This window comes from Solanum pennellii, chromosome 2 (genome assembly GCF_001406875.1).
Source record: "Solanum pennellii chromosome 2, SPENNV200".
In the NCBI taxonomy this organism is placed as follows: Eukaryota; Viridiplantae; Streptophyta; class Magnoliopsida; order Solanales; family Solanaceae; genus Solanum; species Solanum pennellii.
Genome location: NC_028638.1, coordinates 44,002,992 through 44,026,945, shown reverse-complemented (window position 1 = coordinate 44,026,945; position 23,954 = coordinate 44,002,992). Strand labels below are relative to the sequence as shown.

The 23,954-nt window shown below is 32.7% G+C and overlaps 3 protein-coding genes across 3 annotated transcripts; 1 reads left to right on the top strand and 2 right to left on the bottom strand.

Moving 5' to 3' along the window:
• Positions 1-279: 279 nt before the first annotated feature.
• Positions 280-4,713, bottom strand: LOC107011003 (coatomer subunit zeta-2-like). Its single transcript, XM_015210301.2, has 6 exons — positions 4,572-4,713; positions 3,367-3,526; positions 2,674-2,821; positions 2,501-2,578; positions 736-820; positions 280-611 (listed from the first exon to the last, which is right to left on the bottom strand). Exons 1-6 carry the CDS (start codon positions 4,572-4,574, stop codon positions 552-554), a joined length of 534 nt encoding a protein of 177 aa, XP_015065787.1. The 5' UTR covers positions 4,575-4,713; the 3' UTR covers positions 280-551.
• Positions 4,714-6,533: 1,820 nt separating this feature from the next.
• On the bottom strand, positions 6,534-10,128 carry LOC107012026. Its single transcript, XM_015211744.2, has 2 exons — positions 8,813-10,128; positions 6,534-6,891 (listed from the first exon to the last, which is right to left on the bottom strand). Exon 1 carries the CDS (start codon positions 9,945-9,947, stop codon positions 8,826-8,828), a length of 1,122 nt encoding a protein of 373 aa, XP_015067230.1. The 5' UTR covers positions 9,948-10,128; the 3' UTR covers positions 6,534-6,891; positions 8,813-8,825.
• Positions 10,129-12,573: 2,445 nt separating this feature from the next.
• LOC107011808 (DNA-binding protein DDB_G0278111) lies at positions 12,574-20,015 on the top strand. Its single transcript, XM_015211458.2, has 7 exons — positions 12,574-12,729; positions 13,402-13,467; positions 13,573-13,622; positions 13,723-13,787; positions 19,431-19,522; positions 19,616-19,687; positions 19,787-20,015. The coding sequence occupies exons 1-7, from the start codon at positions 12,727-12,729 to the stop codon at positions 19,823-19,825; spliced, it is 387 nt and encodes a 128-aa protein (XP_015066944.1). The 5' UTR covers positions 12,574-12,726; the 3' UTR covers positions 19,826-20,015.
• The last annotated feature ends 3,939 nt before the right edge of the window (positions 20,016-23,954 follow it).

Below are 23,954 nucleotides of genomic sequence, written 5' to 3'. Positions count from 1 at the left end.
AAATAATTCATGTTTTTGTTTATAACATAATCGCGGGGATGAATTATTGTGGATTCATTTCTTTTTTGGGTTTATAGGTCGTTTATAAAGAATTGAGAGATCAACTAGGGGCATCAGAGCTAGAGGATATAGGAGTGTCAATTTGTTGAAAGTTACTTGGATTTGATCTTAAAGGGATTTCAAGATTGACTACCAAACATGATTTTGCAGAACAAAAATAATTAACTGCATTGAGGGCACATAATTGTTGTTACTATTATAGTAAGGGGCACAAGAAAATAAAATAATGAAAAGCATCTAAGATATTATGTAAGGCCAATATCCACATTGCAAATGAGTTCTTCCCCACTGTCCACAGTAGAATCGAGTTTGTATTGCATGTTCTACATTGTAGTGTATCCAAACAATAGTGAAGGTGTAAGCAGAAACTAATTTTTTTTGTTTTTTGCCAAAACACATGTAACTTGATGCTCATCAATTAGTTCATTCAGAAGGAAAGAAAATCAGTACTTGCAAGACCTGTTTTCCCTTTCTTTTGTGGACCCAACAAATCATTTGAGAAGAGATCTTGCCAAGTGTTCTCGTGCAGTTGCCAATGCTTGACTTATAGTCTGTAGAAAACCACAAAGGATGTGTAGTGAAAAAATGAGTTAACTGGACGGGGATGGTAATTAATGAAGCAACTATTCCATCCGTTTGAAGGACCAAAGCATCAAGAAAGAGAGCAATATTTACCTGCTCCGACAAAGGTGCCCCAGAATCAACGCTGTTGCTTGCCACTTTCCCAGCAATAACATTAGCATCCGTTTCAAGAACGATTCTACATAGCCAAGAAAGTGAAATGGAGGATATTCAAAAGATTGTAAACGCTTAGTTCCCCATAACTGAAATTGAGAGCAAGATTGGAAGTCCGCTTTCTTTTCCATTCTCTTTTTTCCACATCAATTCTCAAGGTCAAACACTCCAATATGTACTAATTACTAAACACGGCATGTCAAAAAACGTATGAACTCTACAGTGGAAGTTGGGAATTAGGATGGACGAAGAAGTGGACATTGAGGGTGTGTTTATACAGAGAATGTTTTCCAATTTTCCCATGTTTGGTTGGTCAAAATGATTTTGGAAAACATTTTCTCTAAGAACACAAGTTCCTTCAAAATCAGTAAAATGACTTCCCTAGTGGAAGAAGAGAACAAGTGTCATACTTGACATTCCAAGCTCATTGTCTCCTCCCGAAGCCATGGTTTCCACCCCCACCCACTCCCTTAGCAGTCCACCACATAATACAACACCACATAATACAACAGCAGAGACCAGTGTAATTCCACAAGTGGGGTCTGGGGGGTGGGGGGAGGTAGGATGTACCCAGAGCTTACCCCTACTTTAGTGGGAAAGAGTAGTTTCTAAGGCCCTCTGCTCAAAAAAGTGTAATCAAAGAAGGATAGAAAGGAAAATAACAACATCAAAATAACAAGATAAACAAAGAATCGAAGTTATATAAAGTAGTAAAGATGAAGAATGAGAAACTACACGAATACAAGGTAACACTACTAAATAAAGAGAAGACGAGAAGAGGAGATTAGCTCCATGCTTCTCCCTCATGAATGTACTACAACAAACGGCTACCTACTATCCTTCTACACCCCATAGTGTTTTCCTATGCTGCATATTCAGAGTATTTTCCAAAATTGCATGTAAATGCTCTCGAGACAAAAAAATATTTTGTTTACTTACCAAACACCAAAGTAATTAAGAAAAAGGCTTATTTTTCGATAAAAAATATTTTCTATGTAAAACATTGTTCGGCATATCAAATACACCCAGAGTCTAAAGTAACAGGAGAGCAAAACTACTTGACTAAGATGAATGAACATATACCGTCAAAGGAAAAAGTCACTCAACCCAATCCCACGAGGCAACTTTTCATAAGAATGAAGTCACTAACATAGAAAAAGGGTAGCTAATACAGTGACTGTCCAAAATAAGGAGTGTGATGTACTATCACTATATATTACTCATAAGGTTAATAGCTAAGCTGAGGAGAGCGAAAGAAATATGTCCATAGGAAAGAGGTCACTGCTATAGGCTTGATAATTGATGTGCTCATTTTTCCTCTATTTGTTCTTTTTTGGGGTGGTGGTAGGTGGGGGGGATTATGTGTAAGAAGTATCCTATGATTCTGTTGATCAGAAGTCTTGTCTTAATAAGTCTCCAGCAAAGACAATGTCTTGTTAACTACACAATTGCCTTTTATTTTCCCCCTATTTGTGGCATATTAAATCCAAATATTAATTTTACTTTGGTTCAGAAAGTTAGATAAGCTTTTGAAACTCTAATTCTCTATAACTATAAAAGAAAAGAATAAAGGTTCCTGACATGCTATATTTGTACAAAGATCGAGTAAAAGTTGCAGCAAAACAGTAAGATAAGCAACATTAAACGAGGATTTTATAATTCAGAATTTGAAACAAATAAAATGATCATGGTACGATTCTCTTACCCGCCATCAACAATTTCATCCAGACACAAAAGAATAAGGTCCAAATTTTCAAGTGACTCCTTCTTTTCTACATTGCCCCTAAAAAAAAAGGCATTTGCAGCAAGATGAGAGCATGAAGACGAAAATATCAACGGATGCATATTGAAAAGGAAAAGACTGCTTTTGTAAACAACCTAAGAAGAATACCAACAGCATCAAAGAATCCTTGGAGAACACTGGCAAGGATTATTTCATTTTCATTGTCACTCCCAGTAACAAAGAAATGAAGATCTTGAGCAAACTTGTAGACAACAATATAATTATCAAACATTGTTATCTCCGCTGCAGAAGAAGTGAGAAGAGAGGTCAGATAGATGAAGGTTGCCTTTCCAATCACAAAGTTTAGTTTCATCAGCCAAGAGGGAGGTGGGGGTGGGAGAGGGGGGTAGTAGCACAACAGTCCAATTTAGTCACTGGCATAAAGACAACTCTCAAGATTAACAAGTGATCTCTCACCAAGACTAAAATTCATATGACCTGGAGACAACCAACTTCAAGAAGAGGATATGCAAGCAAACAACACAAAGCCAAGTCTTTTAAGATTATTATTATCAGCCTACTCATCACTGATCTATTTGGTAAATTAGCAAAACTTTGTTTTTGGCTCTTGATTTAATACATACCACCAGAGTTTAATAGAACTCAATGTTTGCAGAGACTGGCAAGGTATACTACATAAGATGGCATCACAAAAAACTCTAGTGCAGAATGGAACATCACTAACTATCCGAATGAGCTTTGCTTCCTTTGCATGTTGAGAGGGAGATATTGGGAAAGAGCATGACCAAATATAAATAAATAAATCAACAGTTAAAGAGATATCATACCTTCTGCCCTAGCATTTGTCTTTTGAGTCTTGGCAAACACGGCCTTCTCAAAAGCTTCCTTTGCAGCATTTGTTGGCCAATCATCTGAGTAGTAGTTTACAGCAACACGCTTTCCTTCGGAATCTAGAAGCAGAATGTTCTTAATTGCAGGGCAGGTCTCCTGCAAAAAGGATTTGAAAGACATTATAGCAGGATATGTCTACACATCCATCCATATATGATTTTTAAAAAGGGATAAATTTCTTTTCCTGTTTTACAGAGAAATGGGTTAAAAGCATATATTGACACATTTGAGACACATGGAAGTCATCCATGAATTGCTTATGGTTCTATCTATCAACAGTTCAAGTTTATCCATAGTCTCAACATTCCAAGATACAGCCACCATTACATATTCTCCTTTTAGTTTTCTGTTAAAGCACACGTGCAACATAAATCATACTCCAAATCAAGCACAACGACAACACAAAAGATATGGCCTTCCCTTTCAATGGCCCACACAGCTATAGATGTCACCAGCAACTAAACCTTAAACCAGAAGTTCGCGCAGCTGCCCTTTCCCTTTATTCCTCGATAGAAAATCCTCACTATTTTATAAAATATCTCCGCCCAAGTTATAAAGTACCACATTTCCTTCTTCTTGAGCAAAAATTCCGATTCTAAAGAGGTGAATACAACATCTCATTTCAAAACATGAAACCAAGAATAAACCCAAATTAGCCTTAAATGTGTGGGTTGCTGGCCAACTTAAACATTGGTATTCTCCCAATTAGGGCATTCCGAAAGAAAAAAAACTAACTGGTGCTGTATATACTGCAAGTAATCTTACTTGCCCACATAAAAAAGTTTCCTCTTCCTTTTGTTTAATTCTTAAGTTTTTTTCTTCCCATTGTTGAATACTTACAGATGCTAGATCTGATTCATATACCCTTCCAATTATACCTCCAAGTAAACAAAACTCTAGAAAAACGTCGACAATCAAAGAGATCACGAAAAAACACTAGTCCAACTATTCCAATTCGACTAAAACTAAAACTCAAAAAATGCATAATTTTTTCTACCAGTGATAAATTCAACCATACAACACAAGATCAGTGATAAAAAAAACAAAGAGCTTGTTTTGGGCAAAAAAGTTAGAAGTTTTGTTTTAGTTGAAAAATAAAGAGAATTACTCAAAAGTGTAAAGAGAAAGAGTGAGAGCTAACCATTGTTGGTGAATTGAGGTTGAAAATGGCGGATCGCACGACCTACGGACACACCAGAATTGCACGCCGTAGAGAAAGGAGGAGAAGAGCCTATTTGCTGGGTCCGTAAAGCACGGTTTTATTTATTATATATATATATATATATATATATTTAAAACTTTTTGTACTTGTTGAGTTCCTATTTTGCTAAGCGTTACAACTCTAATAGTATAATTTTGAGTATGGTTTTATAATGAATTGAATTGTATTAAATTGTGTTAATATATTGCTGTAATCATTTAAAATTTATTAAATGATTCGGATTATATTGAATTCATAAATATATTAATCCAAATAAATATTGTGAATTGATATAATTGAGTTAAATATTTAAGTCTAATAAATATGGATTTAATTAAAGTTTAAATTAATTCATTTGGGCTACATTGGATGAACCCAATTTGTTAAACCTAATCTCATCTCATTCTAGAGCCCATCTTGGCGCCACGTGTGCAGATGATGTGGCATGCCAAGTCAAATAAGAAAACCAATAGAATCATGACATGTGTCAAAGATGACAAGTCCGCTCCATAAAGCCCAAATGTCATGTCACTTCAATCTGATTGGCTGAACGGAATCCTATTCCAATTGCAACTCTTCTATTCTAAAACTATAAATAGGGGTCCCCATAATTCAGAAAAGGGAGAGAAAATTCTAAACAAGAAGCTAGAGAAACTCTGTGGTACAAACGCCATTTAATTCTCTACAAAGCTACAGGTATAAGAATTCTCTACAAGTTTAAGAATTCAAGCATTCAAGTTCAAGGACGATCAAGATCAAGACCACCGAATTCAAGAACAAGCTCAAAGCCCTTGAGTTCAAATAAAAGTCAAGATCAAGATAAAATTCAAGTTCAAGTTCATCATAGATTCAAGAACAAGCTTTAAAGCCCTTGAATTTATATTTGAAAAAGCGAATTCAGAGGAATTATAGAGATTGTAACACTCGCATTTGAAATAATAAAATCAATTGTTTCTATAATTTTCCGTTCTTGATTATTGTTTTCTCGACGCGAATTTTATTGTCTACAATCGCATTGTATTGTATTATATTATATTTGAGCTCGGAATATTTTAAAAATAACTTATTTATTTTTACGAGATAATTTTAAGATCTGTATAATTTTACCCTCTCCAAACTTCACTTCACTTGTGGAACTAGGTAGATTGTTGGTGCTGTTTATCCTTTTGAAGTTGACTATAACTTAAAATTATGCCTTTTCATTTGGATCGTAGCTTCAACAACAATATACTCAATGAAATATTCTGACAAAAATAGAATATATGTAGACCTTATTATTACCTCATGAAAATAGAGAAACTGTTCTCAAAAACTCCTTCGCTCAAAGGTCATGGGCAAAATTTGCCGCTAAATAAGATTAATAACAATCCATTTAACAACGGATTATAGATGAAATTAATAGCTAATTCCAATTTCTTTATAGTGAATAGTGAATAATTAACTTGGGGAAGAAAAATTAAAGCTCAAATAATAAATTCATAGGGAAAATCTAAAAAATACTTCCATACTCCATGAATTATCTTAGTTTTACACATAACATTTTGGGGTCATTTCTCTCTTGGTTTTTGCAAACCATCATTATATTTGATTTTATAACGATTGCCTCAAGGGCTTAACTCCTAGACTTGTGATTTGAATCATAGGTTTGAGTAATGCATGAGACGCGAACTAAGCCTGATATTTAATTAAAGAAGGGTCGATGCAAAGATATTAATTCTGAATTTCGAAGAATATGGTTGATCATAAAGGTTGGCTCCAAACAGACTTCTAGATCATTAAGAAAGTTATTCTAATTTTTCTTAGTGCAGCTTTTCATACCTTGTCACAGACTCACAGTACAGAAAACAAAGTTAAGAAAATGGATATTAAAGCAGAAAAAGCATTAATCAATACTAGTTGAAATAATTGAATGAAGCAAAGAACTCAGCAAGTTCTTTTTCACTTTCCTGCAATATCTTTACATTTATAATAATCACTTTTAAACTTGCAGCTCTGTTATCTCTACTATTGTATAGTTTCGAAATCAGTAAAGATTACACCAAACTGACAAATGAATGAAAGGAAATAGCTATCTATTAGAGCAGCTACTGTTGTTTGCTGCAAACTGTATTTCTGTGGTGCACACAGCTTTCTATTGTTTGGATCATTCTCACTCCAAATGCAGACTAATCGCATTTCTCTACCCCGAGAAGAAGAGAATATCTCGACACAACACAGCAGCATTTGGCATCAAATGATCATTCAAATCTAGCAGTGGTATCTGCAAAATAACAACAGCAAAAGCTGAAATTTTAAAACAACCTCGAAAAAGATGGAGAAAGATAATCTACTTGAGCAGCTTTCAGTAGGATTCAATCAATCTAATAAGCAAATCAGTTTAGAGCGCCAAATCATTTCCGATCAAAATATTAGAAATAATGATTTGTGTTATAACAGTCAAATCAATGTAAATTATATTGGCTGTGCTGTTATCAATCAGGTTTGCGAACAAAGTGCATCACATGCAGTTGACATACAAGCTAGACGGGAAATGCAACACCACGTGACAGTTATACATGGGGAATTTGTCAACAATCATTCAGAATGGCCTTCATTAAGGGTCTTAATGATCACTTTGAGTTGTATAATTCATAGGACACCAATTGCAGGAAGGTACTGTGTTTAATTAAATGGAATCCATCTCTACATGGATTTAATTTTTGGATGAAAAAAGTCAAGTGCTTTGCACATGACCCATTTAATCAGCCTTCTGAGATCAAAAACTCTTCAACTAAGAACAATTTTTGGAGAATGAAGATCATCAATTGACTCTGAAACCTATTGGTTACTACTAACATGCATACAAATTACCAATATATGTATAAAGAGGTAATGGGTAGATTTTGGAGCTAATTGATGAATCTTATTGCCTCTAGAAATATCTTGTAGATGAAAATAGACTTTGAACCCTCAGTACATCAGAAAATGGTGTTTAAGCCACATGGGTTCTTGTTGACATAAAATTACATTGTCAAGGGAAGTTGTCATTTTTGCAGATCATTTTTATGTTCTGGCACTATATGCATAGTTCAATAAACTAGAATAAAGAATAAAGGACCTTAGAAATTATATACCAAAGCGCAATTGGATCAACAAATGATATAAGTCTATGCTGGAGTTAAGGGACAGGACAGGGACCTTATTGAGAGTCACATTTAGGTGGATTATATTGACAGAATAAAGTAGATAGATTCTTGAAATGACATGAGTGTACATTGAAAGATATCACCGCAAGACTTTGGACAGTACAGAACTCTGACAAGTAGCACAAACCTGAAATATTCCACTTCAAGTAGCCAGTCTCCCCGTCTAAGTCTAAATGCATCAGAAATGCGCCAGAGAGGTAACAGTTCTTACTGAAAAAAGGCTTTTACTACGAAGGATCTCCACTTAATGGATAATATAGTGTATCGAGAAACAAATCTGTAGCAGGCTCATCTTAAAACAACTTAAAGCTGGATAACTATGGGACTTGGGCAGCCTCAGAAGGTATGAAGAATACAACATTATTTACTTTGGATCAACTAAGGGCCTGTTTGGATTGGCTTTTGGCTTATGACTTATAAGCCAAAAGCCACAAGTTAGGATTTCTAACTTATGGCTTTTGGCTTATTTTTGTTATTTTGGCTTTAAAATAAGTGCTTATAAGCACTTTTTAACTTTACCCAAACACTTCAAAACTGCTTAAAAGCTATTTTGGCTTAAAAGCACCTAAAATAATTTAATCCAAACGGACACTAAATCTCTACACAACATGGAAAATTTGAAATCTGCTCTTTCAATCCCAAGCTACAATTGTTATTAAAAACAAAAGGGTGAGCCGGGAGTGAAGCAAAAACCATTAATTTCTTTTAGCAAATATGAAATGTGCACCAGTGAAGGTGCATATTTACTACAATGTTATATTTGCAGTAGATAATAAAGACATAAAACTTTGAACTAGCATTACTTGGACATAATTTGGCTTCTCAAAATCACGCGAGGAGATTTTGATTATGTCTATTGGTGCTTTCATTAGTTAAGTGCCAAGCCAAAAGTAATAGGAGTACTAAACTACTTTAGATCTATCACTACTAGCAATGTTTTTAATCCATCCACTAAATCAATATATGATCTCATTTTCAGAGAGTCTATGAGGTTACCTGGACTAGATGTTCATCTCGAAAGCGGCTTCTGAAGAAGAGCTGTCAAATAAACTTCCCCATTCTTCACACCACTAGCATCATTCTTATTAGCCACTGTCCACTTCACCTTCTTGTAGTTCAATTTCCAGATCAAAGGTTGAAAAACCTTCTCAAGATCTGCTCTTTTACTAAAGAAATGGTCCAACCAGAGGTATCCACCAGCCCTCAACACTCTATCAACATCAAAAAGCAAGAACTCCATCATGGTCACTGGAATCCACCTATTTACAGCATGACCACATCTTACAAGATCCAGCACCCCATCAAACACTGGCAACCTCTGCTGCAAAGGTACATGTAAAGGCACCAATCCCCTAAGTGCCACAGTCTCACTATAAGGGGCACCAAGATTCATTGTTGTAGTCACAACAGTCACATTATGCAGCTTCATTTGTGCAGCAAAAGTTCCTGTACCACCCCCAATATCGAGTGCCAGCCTAATAACACTCTTTGAGGTCTTAGTTAGCTGAAGAAACTGTGGAATTGGGAGATCTAGATCTGACTTGAAATCCAAGAATCTTGATTGCTCAACTTTCATATCAAATCCCAAGTTGGGATTAGACTGAGACAAACAAGAAAAGCTCTTACAAGTGTAATTATTCCACAACAAGGCCTTTTCAGGGATAGTAGAAAAAGGGGTTTTAGGCAAAGAAGTGGGGATACTAGAAGGGGTTCTTGAAAAACAGCGCCTCCTAGGTAGAGGGTGACACCCTCTAAGAATAAGAGACTCAGCTACTGAAGAATCTGAGGGGCAAAGACTAAAGGGTGTGTAGCTCATATACTGATGAAGCAAATCAGGATTGTCTTTACAAGAAGAAGCAATAGGTGATAAATGAGTGTAAAGAAGGAGATCAGAAGGGATCGTCACTGTAGATTTCTTAGCTTTACCAGATGGTGGAGCTGGAGGCTGGAGGCGCGTGAGGTGGTTAATAGTGGCGCGTATAGTCTGAAGCTGATGCAGAAGGTGGTCAGGAACAGGTGGAGCAACAGGGGGCTTAGATTGGATGTTGGAAGAGAGATGATACAAAGAAAGAATGTTGGTAGCCACCATAGCTACCAAAAGAAGCAAATTTAGACCCATTGTGAATCCCATTTTTGTGGCTCCTGCAAATTTTTCTTGATTGCTGATACACTTTAGAGAGTGTAAAAGCTCAAGAAAAGCATAAAGTTTTGTGCTTTATGTTACTTCTACTACTAAACTAAATCTACTATTACTACCGACTGAGAGAGAGTTGAGAGAGTTCGCATTAAATTTAAAGATTTGCATTTAGATCTATCAAAAAAAGACATCTTTTTGATGTCCAAATTTCAGGGTGATTTTTTCTTTTCTTAGTAAAAACAATGTATGTGAATGTTTTGTTTTCCGATTTATTTTTATTTGTCATGTTTATCTTTTAGAAAATTGAAGTGAAACGTGACAAATAAAAAACGAATAAGTGAGTAATATTTTACTTGATGTGTTTTGATGAAATCTTAGATGTGTTTGTGTTATTATAAAAATGATCAAGTGGAGTTTTGGAGGCACGTGAACATGGGATTTTTTTGATTTGTAGTCAACATTATTGCTTGCTGTTTTCATTTTTAGATTATGGGATTATTTTGTTGAGCATAATTTGGTTTTTGAATCAATTATACATGAATCATAATCACTAAATAATTAAAGTTTGAATGTTAGTTAATATGTTCAGTTTCATTACAGAGATAATTGAAATTAAATGAATTTAGTAACTTAAAGAAAAAGACAAATCACTTTCTATAAAAAATTAACTAAACTTTCAGTAAACATGAATAAAACATATGTGTTATAAAATGAAATCAATCAAAAATGTAAAACAATAAAGAGAGAGAATCTTTTTTCCCCTGGTTATTCAAGTCTTCAAAGTGTACTTCGCATTCACTGAACATGTTTTATGTATAAAGAGTAGAGGTAATATAGTAATTTTGATAATTTATAAAAAAAAAACAAAATTTTACTCATAAAATCATATTACTGAATGCGTTTTTTGCATAAAAAGTAGGCGTAATATCTTTTTCCTTTGATTTCTGCGTTTGAGTTTGTGACGATATATCGAATGAAGGAACATGAAAGTCATCAAGACTCATCGACCAATCTTTTACTTTTATTTGAGATTTCACTACCTTTCCTAGACATTCTATATGAACTAAATGGGGAACTGATCATGTTTGGGTTTTGGGATGAACTGATCTGAGAGGGATAATGGGGAAGATGAGTGAGGCGGGCTTTGGGTAAGAACAAAAAATCTTTGCGTGTTGAAAAGAGATGATGAGTGAGGCAGGAGTTTGGGGAAAAACAAAATATCTTCGCATGTTGGGGAGAAATGGAGTGTATTAGGGGAAGATGTTTGTGTATGTATTGGTTGAGATGGGGGTGGATAGTTATTGGGCAACCGTATAATAGGGAATTAATTAAAATCAAATCTTTATTATTTAGATTTTGTTTTTTAAAAGGTAACTATATAATGTAAAATTTAATTAATAATAATTTATTATTTATATTAAAAACTTTAAAAGGTGACAAAGAGGAAAAAAAATCATGTTTTAATTTGATTTAAACTATTTTGAGCATTTTAAGGAAACTGAATAATTTAAATCCTTTTTGAATTCCTTAATATGTGCTAATTTGTTAATTATCTATTGTTAATTAAAATTTATTCAAATCCCACAATTAGTGCTACTTACCAATTTATACATAAACGTTTTTTTTCTTTTTTATTTTATTTAAAAAATAGAAATAAAAAGTTAATTGTAAAAAATAAAAATAAATATTTAAACATATTAATTAGTATTTAAATAATTACTTATAGTTTATTTTTAATCAAATAAATTTATTAATTGATATGCTATAACTCGATAATAATCTGCTATAAGTAATTTATTTTTGAAAAATATGTTTATAACTTGATATATATAACCTTAAATGTGTATAGGGTGTTATTTTTATTTAAATTTATTAGTAATTTTAATTTTTCAATTATGCATATTGATAAATTAACTTTGACCTATTAAATTTCAAATAAATACATAAAAAAACTCATCATAACAAAATAAATTTTTAACACTATATCAAATTTTAGTTGCATAAATAATATATCAAAACAATATGTACCACTTCTATCAAAATAATAATAATAATAAGGGAAAAGACTAAAATATGCCATTGAACTTTTAGAAAAGGCTTAATTATGCTATCAGTTAAAAGTTTGACTCATTTATGTTATCACAATTAAAGAAAAGGCCCATTCATGCCATTATTTTTTAACGGTGATTTTGCAAAACTATTTTTGACACTTCACCAACTATAATTTGGCCATATCGTCAATTTTTTTAATAAAAAAATAAAAAAAGACATTCAATTTTTATTCAGAATTTCAATTTTTTTTATTTTAAAAAATTCAAAGTGGTCAATTATAATTTGGCCATATCATAAATTTATTTAATTAAAAAATAAAAAAAATTAGTTCAATTTTTTTTCCAGAATTATGATTTTTTCATAAAAAAATTGATGACGTGATCGAATTGTAATTAACTACGTGTCAAAATAATTTTGCAAAATCACCATTAAAAAATAATAATATAAATGAGTTTTTTTTTAATAATAATAACATAAATAAATTAAACTTTTAGCTGATGTCCATAGAGTATTTTTTTTAAAGTACGATAACATATTTGAGAATTTTACGAAAGAAGGTGATAGCCAAGTACAAACGAACCCGATACGCACATAACAAGTGCCGAGAGAAAATAAAAGAACTGCGTATTTTAAACGCTCTGTGTACCTTTTCTTTCTTCTTCTTTTCCAATATTTATCGTTTTTCTGCAACTCAGTGCTCAAATTCGTTATTTCCCAGAAGATGGTAATCTCATGTATCCTGCTTATTTTGATACGTTTTCTGAATTCAATTTTGGATGAATGTAACTTTTAGCCTGTAATTTTGATTTTTTTTTTGTTTAGGGTTGTTGAAATTCCAAAAATGGTTACTTTTTTTTTTAGCTTACTAGGTTTATGTCAAATTCTGGTATTTCTACTATATTGAGCTATGATTTTTTTGGGTATACAGCTGAAAGTTGGTAACTTTCTCCTTTAATTGATAACTTTTTTGGCCGAGAACTTTTTTTGGGTCAAAAGGAATAAGGGAGACTGGCAGTGCATCTGTGGTGGGAGCAGTGCCTTTGTGTAGCTTGGAATTGAATTTTTCTTTGTTTTTGTTTTGGGATTTCGCCCTATATATGTTGCTCACACTCTTTGAAAATTGTGGGTGTTGGATCCTCCAAATGTAGTCTATTTTGAGAGTATCTGGTATGGGTGAGGCATCAGTTTTGGAGAGTCCGAGCAACATGGGTTTTGGCTGAATGCATGAAGATTTTGTTTATGGATTTCTAAGTTAGTTTTATCAAATCTGGAGAAGTTAATTTTAGTTGGACTATTGTTAGAAACTTAGAATAAGTGGTCAATTTTGAAGCTTGAAATGAAACTGTGATATGGTTTATGAGAGACTGATTCCTTTTCTTTTTTGCAATTACTGTAGGCTGACCCAGAATTGGAAGCTATCAGACAAAGGAGAATGCAAGAGCTCATGGCTAAACAGGGCGTGGTAAATAATTGTCTCTGTATATAAACTTTGTGTTTTTGATGTTCAGTTATACCTTGTCAAGCTTTGAACACAATATCTTCACTAATGTTTTCGTTGGGCAAATAGGGAACTCAACAAAACACTGACCAGCAGAAATCCCAAGATGATGCTAAAAGGTTTATTCTTGTATAGTTCATTTGTTCAAAATGTTGTCATTTTTAGTAACATAATAATTCTTTCAACATTTGATATCCACTATGGAAGTTATTGATGTAGGGAGGCTGATGAGCGAAGGCAAATGATGCTTTCTCAGATTCTGACTTCTGAAGCAAGGGCCAGAGGTAGGTGCATGTTGTGTGAATTATTTTCCAAATGTTTGATGTCTTAATTTTTTATGAATTAAGAACTCTACAATATTTGTCTAGTTTTGCGTTTATATTTGAAAATCATCTTCTTTGTAGTTAATTACTCTCTATTTTAGTGAATAAACATTTTCTTATTTTTGATGGGTAGAAGTAAGATTGAACCTGACATCCAATCTAGTTGCAGATTTTATTGCTTTAGAAATTTTGACCTTGTAACTAGAACATATATGATACAAGCAAACACCATAAAATGTCTCTTAGTTTCCATGTGAACTGGATCTGACGTCCAAAGGCATCTCTTAGGTGTAGCTTAAGGCTGGCCTTAAGGCAAAGGCAATAGACATCATGAATTTCTCTTGGGAATAAGGGAAATCGAAGAGGACCCTTTAAAGCATACTTTATGAGGGTTTTCTTAGGCATCATGCATAGAGGTGCATTTTATTAGCTCATTATGAAGGTGTTAGCTTTTGGGACCAATTTTTAGTTGCTGGTCTCTTGAATTGGCTCGACATCATCAAGTAAATTTTAAAAATCTTTTCCAAGAGGTGTGGCCTAGTGGCCAATGAAGTGTTTTTAGCCCAATGAGGTCTCGGGTTCAATTCTCATCAGAAACAAACACTGGGCGATTTATTCCCTTTTGTTCTAGCCTTGGTGACAGAGTTACTTGTACCTGTTGCTAGTGAGAGGTGGAAGGTATCTTGTGGAATTAGTCGAGGTGCGCGCAAGTTGGCACGGACACCAAGGTTATAAAAAGAAATAATCTTTTTGGTGATGCAACTCTTCTAGGTCTTCTAGAAGGGTCAAACTAAGCTCCCACTATTGGTATGTCTTCTCCACTCATAACGTTGATGCTCTGACTTAAGTTCATGACTTGCATCAATTTTTCTAATACTTGCATGTGGTTCTTTTATAAATCTAAGTAATCAAAAGATTTGAAGGCATCTGCTACACGTCTTAGGCGCATTCTTCGCCTACCAAAGAGTAAAGTTCATATCTTTCACCTTTGAAACATTGGGGTTGTGAATTTTGGATGCAGAGAGTGTATATAATGTTGAAAAAACATTATTAACCGTATATTTCTCAAATACATTAGCGCTTTGAAGCTAGAAAAGAAATAAGGATTACATTTTCTTACAAGGTGATGAAGTACAATAGTGCTTGCCAACATAACTTTGAAAGAATTCTACGACATCTTAAATTGTAAGATATATTAACGCTTTTATGTTGAGAAGGGATGTTCTTTTTCAGTATTGGAAATGTACCTGCCTCAGTTTTTCTATTGCTTTAGCACTTGGGTTACCCATGTGTGCAACACTGTCTATGCACAATCATTCCCTTCTGTCCCATATTATGACAATGTGTCATGCCCCAATTTTTTTTTTATAGTACTAAAAGAGAATTTCCGTCATTTTCTTTTAAAAAAATTGGAACTGTATTTTATATCAATGAACCCAAAGATTTCTTGAATGACTGGGAAATAGACAACCTCACAGATTTCTTCAATTCTTTGGAGGAGACGAATAACCTTAACACAAATGGAGACAGTCTACAATGGTTTAGAGCCAGAAAAAAGAAATTCACAACAAAATCAGCTTACAGACACCTTGATAGGTCAGCTGCAATGCTCTTATCATGGCCTGAAGATGATATGGATGTTAAGATACTCCAGAAGGTGGCTTGTTTCACCTGGTTGGTAGCCAGTCAAGTAGTACTAGCTCAGGACAATCTAATGAAAAGGAGAAGGGAATTATGTTCTGGGTGCTTTTTTTGTGAAAGAGAAACAGAGACAATAAACCATCTCTTCATTCACTGTAAAGTGACACTGAAATTGTGGCATGTGTTTTTTAACTTGAGGGGTATTAGTTGGTCCATGCTAAGGCATACATCAGAAGCCCTAACAGGATGGAGTAGAGAAGGAAATATGTCAGGCCATAAGGAGAGATGGAAGATTGTCCTTGCTTGCATTTGGTGGAAAATATGGAAGGAAAGGAACCAAAGATGTTTTGGAAACAAGAGCATCCCTTTCCAGAGCTTGAAACTGAATTGCCTTATAACCTTTTATTTTTGGTGTAACTATGTACTCCCCAATAAGCTGGAGGATATTACTCACTATTAAATAGTTTAGGAGGAGTATAGGTGATAGATATATTTGGTTTGCTCACTCTAAACTCCTGATGTAATTACTACTGAAATACACTATTGGTGTATTTTGTCTATAAAATGTTAACTTTCTCAAAATAAATCAATGAACCCAAAGCAGTAGTTAGGTAGTACTACTACTGATACCATATTTACAAGAAAGTTCTAAAGATATCTTAACTCTTTCTATAATGAGTCTAAAACATCAAAGAATAGAGATAGTATCATTGGAGTAAATTTGATTACACCAATAACATACCCGTAAGATGAAGTTTAACTTGACCTTCTGCACATCATCCTCTAAACTCTCAAAACATCTGGAGTTGCTTTCCTTCCAAATTATCCACCAAATCAAGGCAGAGGCAATTATCCATCTACTCCTATTTCTTGCATGTGATCCTATTCCTTCCCAACTACTGAGCGCTTCTGAGACCTTACCTGGAAAAGACCAGAATATGGCTTTGAGGTTTAAGTAAATACTCCATAACTGAGCTGTGAATGGGCAGCCACACAAAACAAGCTACTTTATGAGGGACTTTGGCATTCTAAATTTGTTTCCATGGCCAGTTGCTAACTCTTATTGGGTTGAGTCAACAGTTTGTGTGCTGCATTGACCCTGAATAGCTCTTTGATTTTGCCTTGCCACCAAAGAACATATTCACCTGTTTGTAATCCCGAAGATTGTTCAAGTGCTCTGAAGAAGTCAGCCTCTGAACTTTCCACTCACTGATTTGTCTTCTAAAATTGATATTCCAACCTGGGAGTCTCCACATATCTGCTAGACTGCTACTGTCCTCTGCTGATGACTAAGTTGAAAACATCTTGAAATACCAATCCCAAATTTCCAACCACATGCCAGTTGTCCTTCCAGAAGCTGGTTTTGTTCCCATCATATCTTTGATCTTGGATTGAGCTTTCAACTCATTCATTAAGCTGGTATGGGGATCAATGCCTCCCAAGACAATAAATCCAGTCGAAACTAAATATCTGAAAACCTATTAGCCAAGTCAAAACCATGAGCTTCTAAAAGAATTACTAAAAAATTATGAAAATAAACAAACAAAAGGTCTTGAGAGCATTCCATGGAGTACAAAATGTCTGAGATGAACTAAGATCGATCTCCCACTAAATGAATAGTAGAGAGAGCTGGAACTGGATACTAGGTTTGAGTTAAAAGGTGGCACCGGGTTCAGTGGTATCTGTGTCTGCATCCAACAAGGAAACAGGCACTCCTGGGCTTAGTACCAATGGCAGGGTACTCAGTAACAATCAAAAAAGTGAAAGTCTTATTGACTACCGCTAGACAATGGAGTAAGACTTACTGAACAAAACGTGAATTGCAGCAAAAATACAATGATTTGCGAATTGATAACTGAGTCTAAATTGATACTGTAATTGAATTTGATAAATTGAGATCCGTGTGTGAAGTTGCTAACCTAGCCAGTGTGGCACTCATGCTCGATGAGGTTGACTACTTCTCCAAAACTGAGTGTGATCACATTAGTAACTAAGGGCATATAGCAAGGTCATGTTCGACATTAACATATATATTTTAAAATTGAGCCATACATCACATGAGGCAATTCTAAATCATTCGTCACTTTTAACCTTTTTGCTTTTTAGTTGCACTGACTAGTGAGTCATAAATATGGTGAAACAAGTATTCCCTTTCCCTCAGGGGTGCTTAGCCACAAAACACACTTTTAAGCATTTTATTATACACGTAGGAAGCATAACTTTTATCAAAATCTCAACTAGTAAGTTAGTCTTACCTTACCTTAAAGCTTTAGCTCCAATATGTGTTATCAAATTTTGTGAGTATTCAACAACTCACAATCTATAACATAGGCTTAACCATGTAAATTCATAAGCTACCAAGTTCAATTCATCAACTTGTATTAGGCCTTAAGTCGTTAAAATCTATCTCTCTCTGTCTTAAAGAACTGGTAACATTGTATTCATCAGCATTTAAGGAAGGGTATGCTGGAGACCTTTTAAAAAGAAGAGAAAAAGATGGAGAAGTAACGCTTGCAAGAATCCTAAAAATTCTAGAATTGATCTGAATCCTCTTATCCTGTCTGTTTACACCTAAAAAATAGAGATACAATGCAATTCCATTTAACTTTGTGAATGGAACTGGATATATCTTCAAAATTTCTACTATTCGTCTCTTTCCACACTGTCCACCAAATACGGTGTGGGATTAAATTCCACCAAGTCTTCCGTCTCTTGCTCCCTCCGATTCTAATCTTGTAGCTCAATAAATCTGCTGTGTGTGGCATAGTCCACTTCACTTCTGAGATTTTAAGAAACATGGACCGAATATGGGTTGTGAAAGGGCAATGTAAAATAGGACCCTCAGTCTCCCCACATAAAGAGCACCAAGGGAATATGATCTTTCCTTTCTTCCTCAATGCTTCACGTGTCAGGCAGGCCTTCCTAGCAATCAACAAACTAAAGCATTAAACTTTTGTTGGTGCTGAGTTCCTCCCAATTATCTAGGTCACGGGTAATAACCTAATAGCCATCATTTTCCCAAACTTCATCAATTTCCAACAATGGCTAATCATTCAGTCTCCTATAAAACTTTTGCTAGATGCTTTTAGTACTTTAAATTCCTCACAACACCACCAATTTATTTGTTCTCAATGGTGGAACTATTTTAGGATCTAAATCTCAAAACTCCATTACGAATTTCTCAATTCATTGTTCAGACCCCAACTATTATTTGAAACTAGAAATAATCATTTCAATATATAGAATTGACAATTAAAGAAAGAAGAAAGGAAGAGAAACTGAAGAAGATACTTACCGAACAAAGGAAGAGAGACTGAAAAAGAATGGAAAATATCCTTACAATGCGAAAATATAACAATGGCAGCAAAAAGAAAAATCTTGTTTGCCTGTGTATTAGCTTCGGGGACTAAAACCCATGTACCAATTCTTATTGCCCTTGTTTGCAATGCCTCAAATGTATTTTGTTTAGTTACTTTTTTGGTTTCCTCATTACGTGTTACCCGATTATGCATTGTGGACTTGGCCTATTCGTCAGTGTCTTGTGTGATCCAAGATATTCTGTCTCTTGAGATTATTAAACATCTTCACATGCACAATTGTAGATTTTACCTCCCTTTTATAAGATTAACTGGTTTACCAATGAAATTGGTTATTGGCCCTTATTTTGTTAACTGTAGGCATTCTATATAGTTGATCAATTATCTAGTTGGCAAGTGTTATTACCAGAATAATTGGTGGTCTTTGCTGTTTTAATTTTTTTGTTTATTCGTTTTTGTCTTTGCTTTGACACCACAATGAAGCATATCTAGGTTTTCTCACTCTCTCATTTTATAAGCAGTTATTTAGTGTGAGACCTTAAATTTTCTGGGCTTTCTGCTAGTCCCTACTTAAGTTTGGCCTCTATTTTCTTCTAATCACTTGCTATATGGCCTGTGGCCTGGATTTCAATTTTGTATGAGCCAGTTGCTCGAATTGCTCTTGTGAAGCCTGACAAGGCCAGAGGAGTGGAAGATGTTATACTCCGAGCTGCTCAATATGGTCAGATCACAGAAAAGGCAAGTTCTATTCCTCTTTCCTTTAGTCTTTCTTCCATCTGATTAGTTATGGTGGCCTCACTGCCTTGGTTGGGACGATGTTTGCATTTGCAGGTTTCTGAGCAGAAACTTATAGAATTGCTTGAACAAATTAACACCCAAACCACTAAGCAAACGAAAGTAACAGTAAGTCGCTCTTCGCTCTTCTGCTCTACCTTTTGATCCTTCTCATTTTATTAACCCAATCTTGAATCTTCTTGCATGCTTGTTCTGATCACTTCTCAGATCCAGAGGCGTCGCAATGTTCTTGAGGATGACGATTGAGTGATTCAGCAATGGCAGGCATGATAATATAATGCTTTATTTTGTATTTATATCAGACACTTGATTGCGGTGTGTATTGTAGTACTCACAAACTCTCTAGTTGGGAGTGTTATCTATCGGTTTGGTACGGTATTGAAAGAATTTGATATTCGGTTTTCAATATGTTATGGTCCAGTTTTTTACTTTTCGATCTCGATTTGTGCCGTTCATTAAATTCGGGATTATTCCCAAAATAAACAAGTGCAAGTTTTTGTTAGGAAAAAAAAGCACCAGGCACAATATTATGTTTGACTTATTATGGTTGCAATTGAGAACAGCTAGTGTTTTTTAAAATTTAATGATTGGATGTACATAACTGGATAGAGGTAATTAAATGTCATTTTCACGTATCTGTTGGCTTATTAGGCAATGATTTTGAAATGTCTGTTGGTTCAGTATTTGTACCATAGAACAGGCTGTGCATCTCACTATTCATTTTATATACTGTATATTTAATGTGGGCCAAAGTGTTATCTACACCTCTATTTCATCACAGCCAGAAATTTAGCTATATGGAGTAATTAGTAAGTTTTATATTTTTATATATATATATTGTATGATATGATGAGATCTTGGTTGGATACTTGATTTTTTTAAGAAAGAAAAAGAAATAGTTGACACATTTCTCTCATAGGTAATAGAAAAGATAAAGAGAGACATCTAGATATTCTTGGAATAAGATCTCTGTTCTAGCAACAATTTCTTAGACAAGAATTTTAGATTTATGAGTTTTTTGGTTTTATAAAAAGAAAATAATTGGGTTCCATTGTAAATTATTTTCCATATATCATATTCTAACACATTTAAGATCTATATAAGACTATTCGTTACGCTTTGTTTATCGAGATTAAATTATATAAATTTTGATTGATAATAAGATGTATACTTTTTAAACAAATTGATATAAGAAATGTTGTAATTTGTAATATTTTTTTGTATAATTTTTAAATAATTAAATTTTAATTTTAGAATACTAAAAAAAATCTGATTCAATTTAACTTCAAATATTAGTTAAATTGATAAACATGACTCCATTAATTGTCATGATATATTTATCGGGCATGTGAATATATACAATTCAATTCTGAGACGACCTTAAAGAGGCAAGCACAATGCCTTTTTAACTATATGATTTAGTAAATTTGGCACGACAAAAAAAAGATTTCATTAGATTACGAGATAATTTTTTAATATAATATCCAAGTAATCAAAATATTTATCATTATTTTCATATAATATCCTAAATATAATAATATTTTCATATTTAAAAACTATATAAAAATATACCTTGTATTATAAATCAACATAATTAATAACTTAGAAAAGTTTATAGTTAAAAGAAAAAATTAGTTGACTTGCGATAGCATAGGAGTGAATGGAGTATATAATATTCAGACGCATCACCAAATATATTAGGACATAAATAATACATTTATAGTAAGTTTTGCATTATTTAACATAAAATATATTTGACGTATATGTTTTGATATTGTCAGAGAGTTGACATTAATTAAAACAAGCCAATCACAATATATGTTACTTTAATTAGAAAACTTAAATATAACTAGTTTATTTTTTGCACCGTTTAATTCTTTCTTTTGACAGCTAAATTATGCCAATATCTTAATTTCATTTAATGATTTAAATAATGAGAACTCACAAGTATTTTAAATCTTTCACCTAAACACTTATGAAGAGTTGATCATGTGGTTCAATCATTTTGTTGGGATAATTAGTTAGACGGTGTAAAATTAGTTCATAAAATATGGTCACTCGATCAAATTTATTTAATTTTATCTTATTTTGTGTGATATTATTATCTTTTTTAGTTCGTCTAAAAATGAATGTATCTTACTATAGTTTTAAAATTTTCATTTTACTCTTAATCATATGATTTATAACCTCATAAATATCTAACATTATTTTAGACTATGCTTTCATTGTTTTAATTTTCAAACTAGTTGTCATGTTTTCTTCCTCTTCTTTTCATAAATAAATTAATTTCATACTAGCTATTGATAGAATGGTAAGTACTTATTTATTCTTAATAAAGAGGTCTCTGGTTCGAGTCCCCTCGTATACATATTCTCTTTTATTAGAAAGTATGAAAATTTTTAATTTGAATTTGATCACTAATTTAAATACCGAATACCATGGACCGAATGTGGATTCCATCCTACACTAGACTCCTCTTTGGACCTTATTTGTGAAATTTGTCATCGAGAAAACATTGTTAACTAAAAAATGTTTTAAGAACAACAACAAAACAAAAAAAATTAAAAAAAACACTAAAAGGGGATTTGATTAGGAAGAAGTAAGAGAGAGAAATTGATAAGCTTAAGAAAAGAGAAAGAAAAATTAAAATGACATTAAAAATGTCATTTATCCAATTACATAAATATAGGAAAATGTGTAATCTATGAGAGAGAAAAAAAAGGTGTAAATAACGAGAGAGAAAATATTAATAATATCAGAATAATTATTTATTTTTAAAATAATGACATTTTTGACATGTTTACTAATATATTATTAAAGTATGAATATTATCACTAAATAAGTTGATTTTTTTGACTAGTTAGCTAAATTTCCTAAAATATTTAATATAATTTCATACTATTATTTAGCCTATTTTGATTCAGGTATCTTAGTCAAATTTTATTTATTTTTGGTAAATAAGATTGAGTAATACAAATAGCTAAAATCCAAGAAGAGAGATTTGACTTTGGTGACCATATAATATTACGTGTGTTTCAACCAAAAATATTATATATATATATATATATATATATATATATATATATATTACGTGTGTTGTAAAGTTTGAGGAAGGGATCATCTGTAATGGTAAAAAAGGAAAAAGTATGGCCACAAAACATATGACTAAATCAAAAGTACTACACAAGGCCGTGTTTGGCTGCCAAAAATAATTATGTAATCAGGTGTTCGATATTTACATTGAAACCTAACTAATTCAAATTCAAGTTGAATAAAGCTTTATTTGAAAATTGCGTGCCTACACAAATATTAAGAAGTTGCTACATTGATCTTAAGATAATTGATAACTTTATAGCGTTATAAAGATTTAAACATGAAATTAAAGTCATGTCTTTATGTCAATTCCATCAATTTATGAGGAAAATGAAGTAAGGTTTCAAAAAATTAAATAAGTACATTCCTTGAGGCTTGGTATATTAATAAATATACCAAGTGATATTCATCTCACAAAAAAATGTAAGATTTCAGGATAATTTTAAGCTAATTATGTAATAATTGAAAAAAATTTAAAAAATTCAATGGAGATTATATAGAAATAATATTTAATTGGTGAAACAAGTTTTATCTTTTTAATTATTTTTAATCAATTGAAATTTAAAATCTAGATCAATTCGATTCATCTATCACTTTCTGTTTATGTTATTTGTACTTTTCGAAAACAATTACTATGAAGGATAAAATAGAAAAATGATAGTAATTAATTTTATTTTAAACTTTTAAAATAATAATAATTTGAAATAACTATTTTTAGAAATCATTATTGATAACTTTTAAAGAAAGTATTTCTCCGTCCTTAATTACTCGTCTAACATAGGATAATACGTAGTACTTAGGATATAATCTCTCCTCAAACATTAAATTTTTATTTTATTATTAATAAAAAAAGAAAAAATATTTAATCTATTAAGGTGTTTGTAATCTTCTAGCACAATCAATACTGAAGAAAAAATAGAAAAAAAATCATTAATTTTGTCTTCAACTTTTAAAACTAAAAACAATTTTATACTTCGTATGTCTTCACTCCTGTCGTGATTTCTACAAATAATTACTGCAATGCATAAGTTCATTTCTAATTTTTACATATATTAATTATAGAAATTTTATAAATATTAACTAAACGCCATATCAATTATATATATCAATAACTTATTTTCTTTTTATCATCAAACATCGTATAAGTTACCCAAAACTTAATACGAATAATAATTATTTCTTATCCAGCTGCGAAACAATTTCATAATACATTTATAAAATTCAAGTCAAGCACTATTGATTAGTACTATGATTAATTAACATTAATCTATCCATTAATTAA

What these genes read in the sequence shown, in the direction of transcription:
- LOC107012026 (XM_015211744.2), bottom strand. Translation starts at nt 9,947, where the DNA reads ATGGGATTCACAATGGGTCTAAATTTGCTTCTTTTGGTAGCTATGGTG.
- LOC107011808 (XM_015211458.2), top strand. An exon ending in TCATGGCTAAACAGGGCGTG is followed by an intron (nt 13,468 to 13,572) that starts GTAAATAATTGT and finishes TTGGGCAAATAG; the next exon opens with GGAACTCAACAAAACACTGA. An exon ending in TCCCAAGATGATGCTAAAAG is followed by an intron (nt 13,623 to 13,722) that starts GTTTATTCTTGT and finishes TTATTGATGTAG; the next exon opens with GGAGGCTGATGAGCGAAGGC.
- LOC107011003 (XM_015210301.2), bottom strand. An exon ending in GCTGTTGGTATTCTTCTTAG is followed by an intron (nt 2,579 to 2,673) that starts GTTGTTTACAAA and finishes CTTTTTTTTTAG; the next exon opens with GGGCAATGTAGAAAAGAAGG. An exon ending in GATGAAATTGTTGATGGCGG is followed by an intron (nt 821 to 2,500) that starts GTAAGAGAATCG and finishes TTGGCTATGTAG; the next exon opens with AATCGTTCTTGAAACGGATG.